At 50.2% G+C, this 18108-nt stretch overlaps 1 protein-coding gene across 1 annotated transcript in view; it reads right to left on the reverse strand.

The window, feature by feature from the left end:
• The window catches only part of PTPRU (protein tyrosine phosphatase receptor type U), a gene marked incomplete at its 5' end in the record, with an annotated part of 81952 nt that overhangs the window by 20449 nt on the left and 43395 nt on the right, over positions 1 to 18108 (reverse strand). Inside the window, 5 exons of the mRNA XM_081086100.1 lie at positions 641 to 717; positions 1186 to 1261; positions 2201 to 2391; positions 11414 to 11571; positions 14371 to 14400. Of these exons, the coding sequence (XP_080942226.1) occupies positions 641 to 717; positions 1186 to 1261; positions 2201 to 2391; positions 11414 to 11571; positions 14371 to 14400 (532 nt within the window). The remainder of the gene's footprint in view (positions 1 to 640; positions 718 to 1185; positions 1262 to 2200; positions 2392 to 11413; positions 11572 to 14370; positions 14401 to 18108) is intronic.

The following is an 18108-nucleotide window of genomic DNA, read 5'->3' on the forward strand; positions in this document are numbered from 1 at the left end:
TATGACCCAGGAGAGGGAGCCTCACCTCTCTGAGCCCCAGAGTCCTCACCTATAAAGGGAGGTCATGATGCTAACTACGTCCCAGGGTGGTTGCAGGGATTATGTAAAATTAAATAGTTGGTATAAAGTGCTTAGCACAGTGCTTGGCATACCGGACGTGCTGAATAAATATGAATTCTTATCCTTAGGTACCACTCTGATCACGGTCAAAACTTTTAACAGCTCCCTGGTGCCCTTGGGGAAAAGCCCCAATTCCTTCACCTGTCATTTGAGGCCTTCACACTCCAGCCCCTGCCTACCTTCAGCCTCACTGTGTGTCATGACAATCCCAGCTCCAAGCCCCTTGGCCCCTCACCGAGAGCGGATCCTTCCTCACGGCTGAGCCTCGCTGTCTACCCTCCTCCCTTTATTCTGCATCTCTGAGGCCGCCAAGCCCCGAAGTCTGCAGGAGGCCTTCCTGATGACTGCGCCCACTCTGTCCCCCTGCTGAGCTCCCTGGCACTGATGCAGGAGACAGGGGCGCTCAGAACCCAGCCATTTGGATCCCCACGTATCCCCTGACAGGTTCTGCCCTGCGGGGACAGGGAGCCTGGAGTGAGCAGGGCCAGGTCAGCAGAGATGGCAGGGGAGAGGCACTCACGTCTATATAGTTGGCGTTAATGTAGTCGGCATCCGGGTCTCCCAGCATCGGGTGGAGCTTCACTCGGTGCCGATCATCTGGAAGCAGAGAGCAGGGGCCATGGGGTGGGCAGGGGCTGAGCTGGGGAGCCAGAGCAGGTGCTAAGAGGAAAGGCTTCCTGGAAGCCAGATGTGGGGCAGAGGCAAGGCAGCCAGGAAACAGACCAATAGGTCTGTAGACCACGAGGGACAGGACAGGCCATTGGTTAGTGTCTGGGCTACAGCATCATGAAGGCCAGAGGTCGTGTGCTACACAGATAAGTATTAGCTTTGTGACCTTGGGCAAGGACCTTAACGTCCCACGCCTCAGTTTCCTTACCTGTAAAGTGGGGTTATAATATGTCCCACGTGACAGAGTTATTGAGAAGAATAAGTGAGGTAATGGGTGTAACGCTCAGCACACGGCGTGAACATGGTAGACACTCAATACGTGGCTCCCTCTGGCTGTCCTCCCCTTCCTGCCCCCCACCCACTGCCCCAGACCCCAGGCCCCTCCCCAGCACTCACAGGCAGGCAAGGGCTCCTGCCGGCTGCCCTTGACCTTGTCTTTCTTCTTTGTGGCATCCCAGCCTTCAAAGAAGCTCTGCCAGAAGGGAAAGTGGAAGTCAGTGGGGAGAGAAGCCCTCCACTCCTAAGAACCCTATCCTCTCAGCGGGATGCTGGTGGGACCATGATAAGGGCCAGGTTCATGGTTAAACTTGGAGCCTAAGATAAAGTCACTGTAAATCCCTTTATCAGCTTGGTTCAAAACCAAGCAGCAGTGGGGGAGGAGAGAGTGAGAAAAGGGGGAAAAACGAGAATTCAGAGACATTTTAAGATAAGAATCAGGTTTAGGTTAAATCCAGGTTTGAGTTGGGAAATGAGGTAAAAGTAAGGGTCAAATTAAGATTAGGAAAAGGGTGGTGTCAGAGTCTAGAGCAGTGGTTCTCAACCTTCCTAATGCTGCGACCCTTTCATACAGTTGCTCATGTTGTGGTGACCCCCAATTTCATTGTTACAAATTGAACATAATTAAAGCATAGTGATTAATCACAAAAACAATATGTAATTATATATGTGTTTTCCGATGGTCTTAGGCGACACCTGTGAAAGGATCATTCAACCCCCAAAGGGGTCGCGACCCACAGGTTGAGAACCGCTGGTCTAGAGAGAGGGAGGACGGATTCAAATTAGAGTTAAATGGAGGTTAGGATGACAGTCAGGGTCAGAGTCAGACGGGGGGTTTGAGGTCAGGGTCAGTGTTGGTGGTCAGGTTCCTGTTAGGAATAGGATGAGGAGCTTGATCAGAATGGAAATGAAGGTAAGATTCAAGGTCAGATTTCAAGTCAGGTTTAGGAGACAAGTGAGAAATCAGATTAAGTCTGAGGTTAGGATCAGGGCCAAGTAAAAGAAATTAAATTAAGTTGGGGACCATCAGAGCAAGAGTCCCTTGGGAGGGGGCTGAGGGTCGGCAAGGGCAGGGTGCACATGAGGAACAGGCGAGGCCCTGGTGAGGGGCCCTGGCTGGCCTGGGGCCCTGCACCTCGTACTCCTGCTTGAAGCCATAGCCCTCGGCCGTCTTCATCTGGTTGATGTGCTGCAGGAGGTCGGCCACACGCACCGCAGGATGCAGCTGCCCCGTGTGATACGGGGAGCCCTTCCGGCCACACGGACGCCGGGGTGAGCCCCCCAGCAGGCTGCTGGCCTCAGTGACCCCATTGCCACGCTGGTCCCCTGCAGTTGGAGAAGGGAAAGGGGTTCCTGACACACACAGGCCCAGCCTGGGGAGCCCCTGAGGGACTACAGGAGCCAGGGAAGGAGGGAGCATGGGCAACGTGGAGGATGGCTGGGTGGTTCACAGTAGCCAAGCGGCCTCGCTGGGCCCGCCCATGTGACCTTGGGCAAGTGCCTTCCCTACTGCATCTGGGTTTTCCCATCTGTAAAATGAGCAGGTCAGATCATGTGACCTCTGAGGGCCCTCCTGGTCCAGCCCTGCCTGCTGTGATCCTGTGGTCCCCTCACTGCATCCCTCTGCTCCCTCCCAGGACCAGACCTCTGTGACGTCTCCATCTCCCTGAAGGGGACAGCACTCAGCAGAGCCTGTGACAGCCCCATCCTTCCTCACTCTTTCAGGGAACAATCTGGAACTCTGGCAACTCCCAGCAATTACCCCCATTCAAAGAAAAGCAAATCCCAAAACTCAAAGATAAGCAAATCCCAAAATTAGCGGCTGAGGCCACCCCCTCTGCAGATTAACGCAAGGCACCTGAATAGAGACATTTTCCCTGTGCAAGCATTTCCATTGTCAGTCTGTGCAGCAGCCTCAGCCAATCAGGGAACAGGTGGAGAGATTCATAGTGCCCCCCAATAAAATTGTACCCTCCCCCCTGACCAACCCACTCCCTGACTCTTCCGGTCAATCCCTCCAAGGATGTCCCACCTGGTCCCTGAGATCAGGTCCTGGGATTGAGAAAACAGCCCACTCAGTCCTCCCACCTTCACACACTCACTCCCGCACACTTATTTAACACTCCTTCCCCTCCTGTCCTGGGTAAGGGGTGGGGGACTCTAGGCCAGCCCCCCGAATTTCTCACAGCTACTCTCTGCCCAGGTCTGAGCTGGCAGGGGAGAGTGGGGAACTGCCAGTGGGGCCTACATACCAGCTCCCACCCTTCCCTCTGCCTTCACAAATGCTGTTCCCTCTGCTTCCAACACCCTTCCCCTCCTGTTTTTGCCTGGTGAACTCACACTCTTCCTTCAGATCTCAGCCAAGTGGTGCCTGGCCTCTAATTCCTACTCATGACTCACTGATAGAATGAATGAATGAATGAATGAGCACCAGGCACACCCTGCACACCCCGACTTCCCCAAACTCCAGTCCCTGTCCCTTCAAATCAGAAGACTGCCGGGTCCTGCTTGGGCCCCCCTTCCTGGGCTGGGTTTGAAAACTGGCTTTAGGGGCTCCAAGCAGAAAGGCAGTTTCCAAGGCAGGGCTTATCCGTGTCTCTTCTCTCAAGAATCAAAGTCCTGAGCTGCTGCCATTCAATGTCCGAAAACAATTGCTTCACATCTTTTGTCCAGATTTCTAGTGGCTTACAGCCGGAGAGCAAGTCGAGTGCCTGTTACGCCATCGTGGCCAGATGCCCAAACGCTACATTTTACAGATGAGGAAACTGAAGTCAAAGATGAGAGACCTGCCTGATGCAGCCGTTGCCTAAGTGTGTTCCAGAAAATACTAGTCATGTCACATGACTAAGTGGTATTCCATTAAAAAGAGGAGGAGGCCGAAACCGGTTTGGCTCAGTGGATAGAGCGTCGGCCTGTGGACTGAAAGGTCCCGGGTTCGATTCCGGTCAAGGGCATGTACCTGGGTTGCGGGCACATCCCCCAGTGGGAGATGTGCAGGAGGCAGCTGATTGATGTTTCTCTCTCATCGATGTTTCTAACTCTCTATCTCTCTCCCTTCCTCTCTGTAAAAAATCAATAAAATATATATAAAATAAAAAAAAGAGGAGGAGGAGGAGGAGGACAAAGAGGGGTTCTACGTTTTAAGGAAACCTTTGAAATTCTGGTTTAAAAATAATAAGCAGGTTTTTTTCCTGGAAGACCTGTTTAGGGCTTCCAACATGGTCGTGTGCATTTTAAATCTCCAAGAGAGGGGCGGATACAGCAATGTTTCACCCCCGGCCTGCGAGAGCTTTTTTGTTTCATGAAACGCCCTCAGGGAACAGAGTGTAATGTGGCGATTAAGAGACAGGCTCTGGAGTCAGGCCGCAGATCAAACCCCAGCTCTGCCGGTGACCTTGGGGATGTCACTCTCTCCGAATTGTCACTTTCACGAGTCAAATGAAAAAACAAAGACCTGTTACTCTCCAACCTGAGGATGTAAATATTAAATAAGAGAATGTGCGTGAAGCGCGCAGCCCCGTGCCGGGCACATGATGAGCGCCTGCAGATGGCAGCTATTGACTTAGGAGTAGTTTCCAGAAAAGGGAGGAACCCTTGAGTCTCAGAGAGCCGCGGCAGCTGGCTGACAAGAGGAGGCCTTCCTGCCTTAGTCCCTCTCCGCTGTAGGATCTCGGTCCAGGACCTGACAATTCTAAACTGCACTACAGCAAACACACAAGTGCAAAGCTTTCCAAACAAAGGATTTCTGCTTGGATTTCTTCGAACTCCAAGATGGGAGGGGGGCGGGGAGTGGGGAGGATTCCTAGAGCTCTTTGTGGAAACCATGCGGACAGCTCTATGGAGGGCTCTCCCGGTAGCGAAGAGGGTAAAGGAGGTGATGGGGAATCCAGCAGCTCATCCCAGAGACCCTGAAAGTTGGGCAGCCTGACGCAGCCTCACAAGGAGGCACGGATCACGAGTGCTGAATGGCCAGGCCCAGAGGCTCTGAGGGTTCTCATAGGCAGGATTTCAGAGACAACAGGGACACATCCCAACACCTTGGGAACATTCACAGCCCGCCTGCCACCATTTGCTCAGCACGAGAAGTCCCGATTTTAACATGTGCACAATGAGCATGCATCCAAATCAACATGGCTTTCTGTTCTAAACCTCCCAGATCTGGCCTACACTGTTTGGGAAAGAAAAGAAGAAAGTGGAGGCTAGAGCAGGGTGGGGCCTGGAGAAATAGAGAGAAGGCGCTGCGGCTCAGCTCCGGCCTCCAGAAAATTCCTTGAGTTCCCCTGATGTCACCTCTTCACCCACGTCCTGCAACCCACCTTCAGTGCCCACTCCCTCCTCACCATCAGTCAAATCTTACCCATCTCAGCCGAAAACCTGGCCACCCCTGCCCAAAGGTGTATCTTCTCAAAACCCTGGCAGTACTGGTAGTCCCCACCACCCACCTGGCGATTTCCCTATCACCCACCTGGCGATTAGCCTGGCGCTGACTCCCCTGGCTCGGCCTTGTCTCCCCAGCCCTTCAGTGAGTTCCTTGGGAGCAGAGCCCGGGTTTCCTGCCTCTGGGTCTCTCACAGCAGCAAGATGTGAGCCCCCATCACCCTCCCCTCCCACTCTCCCCAACACCCACTGGAGTTTTCAGTCTGATCAGACTTCTCCTTGCTTTCCCATAAAGATTATATGCCCACCCCGTGCATTTGCACGTGCTGTTCCTCATCCACGAACGCCCCTTCTTTCCCATCTCTGCCTGTCCGAATCATACCCATTGCTCAAGGCCTAGCATGATACAGTAGAAACAGAAGTTTGCAACTCAGAAAGACCTGCATTTAAATCCTGGCTATGCCACTTCCTGGCTCTTTGACCTGGACAAGTGACTTTGCCTCTTTGAGCTTCTGTTTCCTTGTTTGTAACATGAAGCGTTGATAACAGCTACCACGCATGCGGTGAAAATTTGAGGGAGACCACAAAGAGAACATGATGAGGAACTACATGTCAATGAATTTGAAAACTTGAATGAAATGGACAAACTCTTAGAAAAAAATTAACTTACTAAAAGAGGCTCGAGAAAGAAATAGAGAGCTTCAATAATCCTTTACTCCTTTAAATTCGTTGAATTAAAAGTTTAAATTTTTCATAGAGAAAAGAACAGAAAGAGATTGTTTTACAGATGAATTCCATCAGACTTTCAAGGAGACATTTATTCCGATCTTCCATGATAAGGAAAAAAGAAAAGAAACTTCAATGCATTTTATAAGACTAACAGAATTTTGATGTCAGAAACCAAACAAAGATAGCACAATCCCACTCAGAAAATGCAGCTTTAAAAACTTGAACGATATAATAATTATACTGAATCCAGCAATACATAAAAAATCTAATGCAACATGGCCAAGTTGAACTTATCTCAGGACTCAAAGGTTACTTTAACACTAGAAAAGCAAAATGTCACTTGCCTCATTAACAAGGTATGGGGGGAAAATATGTCAATAAGGCAGAAAAAAGGATTTGGTAAGTTTAATGCCCATTTAAAATAAAATGTCCTAGCAACCTAAAACTGAAGGAACTTTGTTAATCTGATAAAACGTTTCTACCAAAAACTATAGTTAGTGCCATTCTCAGTGTTTAATGTTAGAAGCACTCCTTTTAAAATCAGGAAAATGTGACAAGAATTCCAGCTATTACTACTTCCATTTAACACAGTACGAGAGTTCCCAACCAGTGCTATTCAGAAAGACAAGAGGGAAAGGAGTGAGAAATAAAGAAGAAACAGAACTGTCATTATCTGCAGTTCTTATGATTGTACTGAGAAAATCTGGAAGATTCTACAGACAAATTATAATTAATGAGAAATTTTATCAAAAAGTATGCATATGAGATCTAGTTACATACAGAAATCAACTACATCGTCTATACAAGCAACAATTAGACATGTAATATTTTAAAAGTATACCATTTGTACCGGGAAAACTGGGTAGCCACAAACAAAAGAATAAAGTTGGACCCTTATCTAACACCATATACAAAGCTTAAGTCAAAATGGATCAAAGGCCTAAATGTGAGACCTAAAGCTTTATTATAAAACTCTTAGAAGAAAATGTAGGGTGGGAATGATTTCTAAAAGGCACAGGCAACAACAAAAAAACACACACAAAAAAGGCAAATTGGACTTCATGAAAATTTTAAATGTTTGTGCACCAAGAGATACTATTCACAAAATAAAAAGGTAACCCACAGAATGGGAGAAAATATATGCAAATCAGATATCTGAGAAGGAATTAATATCCAGACTATAGAGAGAGAGTGTCTAAAACTCAACAACAACAATAACAACAAAAACCTGATTCAAAATGGGCAAAGGGCTTGAACAGTCATTTCTCCACAGAAGATGCACAGACAGCACATGCACAACCTTTGACATTAGGGACATGCCAATCAAAACTACGCGATCCCACCCACTCTCCTTAGATGGCATTTATCAAAAAAAAAAAAAAAAAAAAAAGCAGAAAATACAAGTACTGGCAAGAATGTGGAGAAACTGGAACCCTTGTACACTGTTGGTGGGAATGTAAAATGGTATAGCCGCGTGGAAAATATGGCGGTTTCTCAAAAAAATATTAAACATAGAATTACTTTATGATCCAGCAATTCCATTTCTGGATATAGATTAAAAAAAACAAACAAACACACAAACTGAAAGCAGGGTCTCACAGACATCCGTGTTCGTAACAGTATTATTCACAATAGTTTAAATATAGAAGCAACCCAAGTGTCTATTGACAGATAAATGGATTTTTAAAATGTGATTTCTATATACAATGGAATATTATTCAGCCTTTAAAAGGGGGGGGGGCAGATTTTGAAAGATGCTACAAGATGGAGAAACCTTGAGGACGTTATGCTAAGTGAAAGAAGCCAGTCACAAAAACACAAACACTTATATGAGATAATAGAATAGTCAAAATCATAGAGACAGAGGGTAGAATGGTAGCTGCCAGAGGCTGGGAAGAGAGGGGAAGGAGGAGTTATTATTTAAGGAGCATAGAATTTCAGTCTACAAGTGAAGAGAGCCATGAAGGTGGATGGCAGAAACTCTGCACAACACTGTGAATGAATTTAATACACTGCACTGTACACTTAAAAATGGCTAAGATGGTAAATTTCATGTTATGTGTATTTTACCACACATGCACAAAGAAGGTATCATTTGCAATATAAATAAAAAATATAAGGGACCTGGGGGTATACCTAACAAAAATGTATAAGATTTTTGTGGAAAGAATAATTGAAAGACATTCAGGACCTAAATAAATGGGGTGATATCCTATAAAAGTGTGTGGTCATCCGGTCAGCCATTCAACCAATCAAAGCGTAATATGCTAATGATATGCTAAGGTCACCCAACAGCTTGCTATGATGTGCACTGACCACCAGGGGGCAGACGCTCCAATTGGTAGGTTAGCTTGTTGCCAGGATCTGCTGATCAGGACTGAGCGAGAAGGGCCGAACATGCCCTGGAGCCCTCCTGCAGTCCCTCCCCAGCCAGCCAACCTCCTGCATCCCTCCCCAGCCCCAATCATGCACTAGTGGGGTCCCTTGGCCTGGCCTGCACCCTCACACAATCTGGGCTGAGGGGTCCCCCTTCCTCCCCCCCCCCCCGCCCCAAGGGCACAAATTTCGTGCACTGGGCCTCTAGTATATCATATTCATAAATGGAAAGAAAGTTTCATGTCAGTTTCCCCCAAAATTGATCTACATATTCAATACAAATCCATCTAACAAAGTTTTCCAAAGAACTTGAAAAGATAATTATGAAATTTATAAGACAGAGAATGAGCACAAATATAGTCAAGACATCCCTGATGAAGAACAAAGTCAGGAGGGCTTGATGTTTCAGATATCAAGATACAATATTACAGAAGTTAGTAAATGTGGTGTTGGCACAGGAATCACCAGATTGGCCAATGAAAGAGAACAGGGAGCCAAAAAACAATCCACATATGTCTGGAAATATGACATTTGATAAGGGTGACATTGCAAATCAGTAGTGAAAGTATGCACTATAATGCCTGATGCTGGGACAGCTGGTTTTCCTCATAGAAAAAAAATAAAATCTTTAATTCATATTACACACAAAAATCGATCACAAATAGATAAAGCTTTAAATGTGAAATGCAAATTATTAAATGTTTTAGCCTTGGTCGGTTTGGCTCAGTGTATAGAGTGTCAGCCCATGGACTAAAGCAGTGATGGCGAACCTATGACACGCGTGTCAGAGGTGACACGCGAACTCATTTATTTGGTTGATTTTTCTTTGTTAAATGGCATTTAAATATATAAAATAAACATCAAAAATATAAGTCTTTGTTTTACTATGGTTGCAAATATCAAAAAATTTCTATATGTGACACGGTACCAGAGTTAAGTTAGGGTTTTTCAAAATGCTGACACGCCGAGCTCAAAAGGTTCGCCATCACTGGGCTAAAGGGTCCCGGGTTCGATTCTGGTCAAGGGCACAATACTCCATTGCAGGCTCGATCCCTGAATCCCTGGGGCACGTGCGGGAGGCAACCAGTCCATCGACCTCTCTCACATCGATGTTCCTATCTCTCTGTCTCTCCCCCTCCCTTCCATTCTCTCTAAAAATCAACGGAAAAATATCTTCAAGTGAGGATTAACAACAACGAAAAAAGGTTATAGAGATAGTAAAAAATATTTTATGACCCTACATAAGGAAGAAATCTTTAAGATCTACAAAAAGTAGAACTCTAAAAGATGGATGAACTTGACTAAACTGAAATAAAAAGCTATTCATCCAAAGACACTATAAATAACCTGCGAAGATGACTCACAAATTGAGAGAAGATATTTGCAATTCATAAGTCACAAATGATTATCATCCCAAATATATAAAGAACTTTTAAAAACCACTAAGAAAGCAACAGAAAAAAACCAACAGAAAATTAGGTAAAAGACATGAACAGGCATTTCAGGGACTAAGGAACCTGAATGGCCAGTAATGATGTGAAAATATCTCCAACCTCATTAGTAATCAGAGAAATGCAAATTAAGCCTATAGAGAGTTACCATTTTCTAAGAGCCAGTTTGGCAAAAGTGAAGAAGGCTGGCAAATTCTGATCGTGATGTAAAGCAAAGGAAACTCGCATGCACTGCTGCTGGGAGCGAACACAGGCAGAGCCACTTCGGAAAACAATTTGGCGCTGTCTTATCAAGTGGAACAAGCACACACACTCCATAACCCAGCAGTTCTAGCATCTCCTGTGCAGGTGCATCTGCAGATTCATCTCCGAATGTTCACAGCAGCCTCATTTGTAATAACAGGAAACGGGGAACAAAGCAAATGTCCATGGATGGCAGAATAGGGAAATAAATTGCAGTAGATTCAAACAATGGAAAACTACACATCAGAGAAAATAAATGAACTATAGCGAAACTTCCATCTGGGTCAATGTTAGAAACATGATGGGGAGCTGAAAAATAGAGTGAGTTTATTTTTATAAAGCTCCAAAGCAAGAAAAATTCTACAATGCTCTGTCTGGGGATGCTTGCACACTAGGAAAACTACCCCCCAGATGGCAAGAAAGCTATAAACACCAATTTCAGGGGAATAGTTACATGTAAGAGGGAGGTATGGGATAGGGGAGGGGCACCTGTTCACTGGTGTTCGTCGTATTATTATGACTTTAGGATCTTCATAAATATTACATATTTTCTTTTGTACAAATCAGCACGGAACGGAATAAAGAGATGTGTGATGAAGTGCGTTATGACAAGCCGCTAACACATACAACTGATTCTCTATACTCTTCTTGCTTGCCAGATACAGCACGAGTGATGTAAACACATTATCTCATTTAGTCTTCAAGCAGCCCTACCAGCAGAGCAGAGGAGGAAGCAGACATCCAGAGAGGTTAAGCAACTTGCCCAAGATCACACAGCTTCTGGGATCTGAGATGCAAGCCCAGGTCTATCTGACTTCAGAGTAATCCCTCTTCGCCACTGGTCTCCAGCTGCTCACACGGCAGGTGCTCCATAAGCCAGGGGACTGCTCTGATCCTCTCTGATCACACACACTCCTGAGTCCCTGAGGCACTTCCCACAATGAACCCAGGCTCTCACATTCCTCCTCCATGAGTCTGTGTCTAAGGCCATGTTTCCTAAAGCTCTTCCAGTGCAAAGGTCATGCCTGTGCCTTCTCTGCATTTCCAGGACCAGTGCTGGTACACAGCAGGAGCACAATAGATGCTTCAAGTCTGGTGGGGGATATTACAGAACTTATCTGACGTGAGGAGCCCCAGAGCCACGAGGAAGGGGCCTGGACCCGGGCACTCACCCCGGGGGCTGTAGCCGTGGGCGTCCATGAAGGAGAGGCCCAGCCGCTCATCCTCCTGCAGGGTGCTCTGGTCCGTGAAGCTCCGGTCCACGGCGCTCATCATGTGCGTGTTCTCCTGGCGGTAGTTGACGGTGGCCTTGGTCATGTTCACCGGCTTCCTGCAGAGTGGGGTTGATGGGAGACAGGGGTGCTGAGCTGGGCAGGCCTGTGCCCAGAAGAGGACGAGGAGCCCAGCACTCACGGGCCTTGAAGCCAGGAGCCATTCTAGAAGCATCTCTGGATGCTGAGGGGACTCTGCCTCCATCCTTCACTCAACAGACTCAGAGAGCTGCTGCTTCCCCCGCAAAAAAGGACCGAGCAGGGGCCCTCTCCTGGGGACCTTTGCTGAGAGCAAGGGACAGAGCAGCAGTGGGAACCTGCCCCAAGGCCTCAGGAATGGGAGGAAAAATCACTCTGGGCCCATGTGGGTGACGTGGCAGACGGTCACCCCGCCCCAAACTAGGAAGACGGCTGTCCCCACTCCAGCCCAGCACGCCCATCTCCATCCGCCTTCCCTGCCCTCACCAGACACCTGCCCGGGAGCTCCTTTCTCTCGTGTAAGGGGATGGACTATACCCCTCCTTCCTGGCAGAGGGTCTGACTAGCGCTCAGCCCAAGCTCAGGAGTCCTCCCCTGGGCCCACAATGGGCTCCAACCAGCTGCTCTTACCCCCAAACTCCCAGGATGGGCCCACCACCGGCCACCTAGACTTGTAAAGAGACCCACACAGGGTCCATGTTCCCACCACTAACCACCAGCCCATCCAACTGCTAGAAGCAGCACAGCGGGAAGGCAAGAGGCCCCGCCCCTCCCAGAGGGCAGAGCTTCTGGAGAGGGTCCAGGCCTCCAGCCAGATGAGGAGGCAGTTTGTGACTCAGGGAAGTCGGAGGAGAGTGGGAGGAAGGGTGCGGAGGCAGGGGACACAATTCCATGAACAGGGGCCAAGCAACAGGCAATGGGGAAGTGACCTGGGACCCACTTGAGACTGAAGAAGAGTGATGGCCCAATCATAGGGGAGGCTCAAGACAAGAGAACTATTCATTTGCTCGGCCCCACAGCATGCAGGATGTGGGGTAGCATTAAGAATGGACTTTCAGGTAATGAAGGCTTGGGGACACTGATTACTGTGGAGATAAAGAGGTCAATGAGGGGTCATCCCAGCAGGACAAATTCCAATCAGCCTGTCCTGGCTCAAGAGCTCCCAGGGCAGAGGAAGGACAGGAGGACCTCTGGATGCCTCTTCTGCCAGGACCCCTTCCTGTGCTGAGAAGATGGCTCTGTGTACACGCTGGGGACCAATGCTGCTGTGACTGAAGTAGGCACAGCCTTCTCAGCCTGGACCAGAGACGGCTCAGTGGGCCAGGCCTCCTACTCCCAGCCCCACCCGCAGGCTCTGGGCATCGCCCTCACTGTGGCCCAGGGCACAGCCAAAGACCAATTTGGGGGCAGGTGAGGAGAAACCTCTGTGGCCGTGACCTTGACCATCATCCTAAGAGGAAAAGGAGGAAGAAGGGAAGGAAAGAGGTGAAGAGGAAAAGAGAGAGGGCAAGAGAATTAAGATGCAGAGGAGGAGGAGGGAGAGGGGGAAAGGGAGAGGAAGTAAAGGAACGATGACAAGGAAAGAGAGATGGGGAAAGGGGACAGAGAGAGGGAGGGACGGGGAGACACCAGCAAACCACGGGGAAGAAAGAGGACAGCCAGTCAACCTGGCTGAACAACGGTGCCCAATGAGGCTCCGTCACGAGTGGACACTGGCCTAGGAGGGGTCTCCAGTGTGAACCACAGGGTCTGTGCCGCCCTCCTGGCCTACTCGGATACCAACACCAACCAGCCAGGTCCACAGGGGACAGAGCCCGGGAGGGACATCAAACACGGCAGGCCTCCTGCTGATCTCAGGGTGGGACCAAGCAGATGGAATGTAATACGGACACTCGGAAAAGTTCTGCATTTAGGTTAAAAATTAAGCGCACAGGTAGAGGGAGGGAGAGCTGCCTTGTCAGCAGCTCCTGTGAAAGCTGAGCGGGAGGCTGAGAGAGTTGATGGGGGTGTGGCTGCTGGAAAAGCCAGGGTAACATTGGGGGATGTCGATGCAAGTAGAGGGTCCATGGAGGAGGAGGTGAGAGACCACCATCCTCTGGGCTGGCCCAGGACCATCTGAGCCTGCTCTGCAAGGAGGGACAACAAGCAGTAGTGGGGGGAGTGTTCTAGAAGGTTTGCAGAATCAGGTAAGACAGAAGCAGATGACAGAGCATCAGAAGGCCGTGGAGTCAGACAGGGGCCTGGTGGCAACCCCAGCTCTGTGGCCTCTGACAGGCCCCTTAACCTCTATGAGCCTCAGTTTGCTCATCAGTAAAATGGGATTCTACTTCCTACTCCTCAGGGTTGGTGTGAGGATTCTGTGTGAAGAACTGAGCCCAGAGGAAGCTCCCAGGAAACGGTGGGTCTGAGGAGCCTGGGCCACCCAGCAAAGAAGGGGCCCCTGGTGACCTGAGTGCTGTCTGCAGCATGTGCAGAGCTGCCAGTGTGGGCACCGGCCTGCCCCCCACGTGCACACACGGCGGTGGACCCAGAGCGGCCTGTGTGAGGGCCTTCCTGACACAGACGTGGTCTGAGCAGCAGGAATGGCTCAGGAGCACAAGGGGCTGCCTCAGGGGTGAAAGGTCATGTGGCTCAGTGGGGTAAGTGACTAGCTGGGGTGACCCAGCAGAGCCAGGTCTGAACCTGAGACTCTGACTACAAAGCCAGTGCATGTGACCTCCACGTGAGAAGGTCAACACAGAGAGGAGAGTCAGACAGAGGAGGGAAGCTCAGAGGCAGAGGTGGCCATGGAGAGGGTGTGGGCGCCCAAGCCCAGCAGGAGGGGATGGGGCAGGGGCTCCCACCGAGGGGCCAGGGCCCAGGCCCGCGGAGCTACTTACGGGTAGTAGGAGTACGCATAGTGGTCTCTCCTGGCAGCGTGCAAAGAGAAAAGCACAGTTGGGCCCAAGGTCCGCCCACAAGGCTGGGCCCAAGGCAGCACCCAGCCAGCAGGGAGGAGCTGGGTGCTTTCCAGACTGAGGAGGGGGCTGGCCAGGCTCAACTATTTAGGACCAGGACCCAAGTCCCTTCCAAAACCTTCCCTGGGTCTGCTACTCGAGTGTGAAGGGGCTGGGGAAAGCGCCTGGGGGGAGCAGAGCTCTCAGTCATTCACACACGCATACACAGAGAGAAATGTGCATACGTGCACACACACGGAGGCCTGCACACTCAGATGGATACACACATAGAAACACACAGACACTACATGCACTCACAAATGCAGACATGGACTCACATGCACAGACACACATATTTAAACACACACACTGAGATAGATACACAGGCACATATTCACCAATACACACACATGTGTACACTCACACACATGACATCCCCCACTCACACACTCAAGGCAACTATACTCACCTCTGCAGACAGCCCCCGCCCCTCAGTCCCAATCCCCCTCACACCTGCAGGCCTCTCTATCCCTGAGAGGTGACAGTCCTTGGCGTACACCTGTGTCTCGGAGGGGAAAAGTGGCTGGGGCAGGGTAGAGAGGGATCAGGGGCAAACCTTGGGGGCCCCTCACCCATCTGGACTGCCCCTGGGTGTGGGGTCCATTAAAGGAGCAAGGTCGCCCTTCATGGGCACCCAAAGCACAGCTTGAGTCAAGAGCCCTGCCATGACCACAGAGCACAGAGAGGAGGCAGACGAGGAGGCTCAGTTTCAGACAGCCATGGTCTTCCCAAGACTCTCTGGGGGTCTCTAGTGGAGTCCAGAGCAGGGTCAGGACCCTGGCCCCAGAACTAGCTCTCTCCTGAGGCCACATCCAGGGGCCTCCACTCACCTGCCCCCACATCACCCCATCAGCAGAAACCCTAACGAACGGCCTTTCACAAGGAAATCCTGCAGATTAGGGGAAGGGAAGGAGAGAGGGCGGGAGACTGAAGGCCAGCGAGGGCAGGAGCTTGGCTCCAGGTCACCGGGCATGCTTCATCCATCCTAGCAACAGAGGGGAGGGTGCAGGGCCCTGTGGCTGGTAACAGAGGCCCTGAAGGAGGGGGTGGTAGAATAGCATTCTTCTAGTCTCCCTAAAAGGTCATTACTTTGAAAGGACCTTCCCTGACCACTCCCCCACAATCCCTCTCTCTGCTCCCAACCCAGGCACCCTGCTCATTTCACAATTTGTAATTATCCATTTGTGCTTCTTCTAATTTAATGCAAGGCTCCCCACTAACTACAAAGCACAAGAGGATCCTGCCCACAGCTGGATCACCGGGACCCAGGACAGTGCCCAGCACATTATAACCCCTGGGTAAATAATTCATTGAATGAGAAATCCATAAATAAGGGAAACTAAGACATCTGCACCTCCATGAGCTTTCCTTCCTCCTCTAACAAGTCATGGTAATAATACCCCCACCCCCAGGGCTGTTGTGAGGTTTAAGCAGCAGGAAACATGGGTTTGGCTCTTCTCTGGGGGATGCACAGCCAAGAACTTTCCAGAACTTTCTCTGTCCTCACAGAGCTCAATCGGCAGGGAAGATGAACATCGAGTAAAGCAATGCAAGTAAATAAATGAAAAAGTGCAAGGAAAAGAAAGTGCTGCAAAGGGAAGGGGAAGGGGCTCTAGAGGCAGAGCAAGGGGATCTGACCCAGCCTGAACTCTGGGGTCTGGAGTCTGGGGTCTGGGGTAGACCAGGCCTCCCGGCCGCCCCAGCTCTGGAGTCCCGGGGCAGATTCCGCCAGTCTCACTGTCCATGCAGGCAGGACCGGATGGAGCATCTGACACCTCTTCCCAGCTGGCCCTGACTGTCTCCCATAATCCCCCACCCCCAGCGACCTTCTTCCAACAAGAGTGCACAGGGCGGTGACTGAGTATCTGCCCTCCCATAGCAAAGTCCTAATCTGTCCATTACATTTGTACCCCAAGTTGATCTGAATACTCCCATCCCTGCCAAAATTGCTCTGACACTTGACACCCCACAGTACAGACTGCAGGACCCCTGAGGAGCACAATGCACCCCGAAGGCCAGGTAGAATGGTTGTGGGGCGGGGAGAGGAGGGGTAGTAACATGCTATAGAATGGGACTGAATGGCTTTTAGAGGAAAGGGGATGCTGGCAGCCTCTGGGGTTGCCTGAAGGGTTTATGGGGTAGCAGCTGCATAAACTGAGGGTTTCCTAGTGAGGCCTGGCAGCATCTCTGGCTCATTGTCTCCTGGACCCAATGCTTTCTCTGCAGGGATGGGTGACATCCCTCACTTTGCCCATCCTCTCTCCTTGAGGGTAGATGTTTTAGGGCCTCAAATATCACATGCAACCCCCTAATATCTGACCCCGCCTTTACACCCCTCTCCATCTGTTCCAGATCCCAGCCCCCCTCCCCCCCCCACCCCACCCCCACCCCCCGCTGAGTGAACTCCCAAGTCCCCTGCTGGGGAGAAGCATAGGGACTTGCCACTTATTGCATCGACTGCGCCCAGTGTGACGAGACCCTTCATATCCCTGTCCATGAGGGGTGCTCAGGCTTTGCAGTCAGGCCTGTGCTCAAATCAGACCCGGCCACTTATCAGTCAAGTGACATGGGCAAGTCACTCAATTACAATTTCCTCATCATGAAAAGGGAGTAAGACCCTCTTCGTAAGTCAGGGTCCAAGAAGGAAATGTTCTCTCATGTATCCCGAGCCAGATAGTGCCTGGCACACAGTAGGTACTCAATAACTAATGTGATATTTGAGATGCTCCTGGCACAGAGTAACTACTAAACAAATGATGCTTTAAAAATATTTTGTATCTCGAAGCTATGTGGAAAGCAGGCCAGGGAAAAGTCAAGCCTAATGCCCTGGGCAGGCCACCTCCCACCCCAATGCCACCACCCCACTGCTGGCATGTCCTACCCCAGACTCTCTGGAAGAATCTCTCCAGGCTGGTGCCTGGCCTCCAGCAAGGGGGCCCTGGCCAATTTTCCCTCATCTCCCTGGATCCCACTTATCTGCTCCTGGCAGCCCAGAGACCCAGCGCCAACTCATCCATGTGCGCCCAGCCTGGCAGCAGCTGGGGCTGCAGGAGCCAGAGCCCAGGTGGAGAGCCGGTGGAGTGGGCTCTGAGTCTGGTTCCCTGGGTGACCTTGGGCAGGTTCATGACCCCTCTGGGCCTGAGAATCTCCAATTCTCAATTAAGATGCATGCAGAACAGTGTCCTGGGGCTGCCTGTGGGGGGTGAGGTAGGAGGGGAGCAGTCTCAGAAGCCCCCACTGGGCTCCGAAGAGACTCAGCTTCAGCGGCTCCACATGCTGGGCTCCCAGGGGAGGTTTATTTGATGTTCTGAAGACACATTCTGTTGTTTTAAAAAGATTTAAAACCCACTAGAATGGATGTCCTTGAACTGCCTCGCATCTCACTTTCTGGACTCTGAGCTTCTACAATTCTAAATTCTGAGATTCTTAGAATCCCAAATCCTGGGTTATGAAACTCCAGAACTCTTCTAAGATGTGCTGGGATTCATGCTGTCCACTGCCAAATGCACTAGACACACAGCCCTCACAAATACGAGGCTGGACCTCTGAGGCCTAGGGAATGGTAAGGGCCATAGGGAGGTCTTCTCTGAGTCATGGGCCCAAGAGGACTCCTAGGGGATC

This window comes from Myotis nattereri (genome assembly GCF_964212035.1).
Source record: "Myotis nattereri genome assembly, chromosome: 3".
NCBI lineage: Eukaryota > Metazoa > Chordata > Mammalia > Chiroptera > Vespertilionidae > Myotis > Myotis nattereri.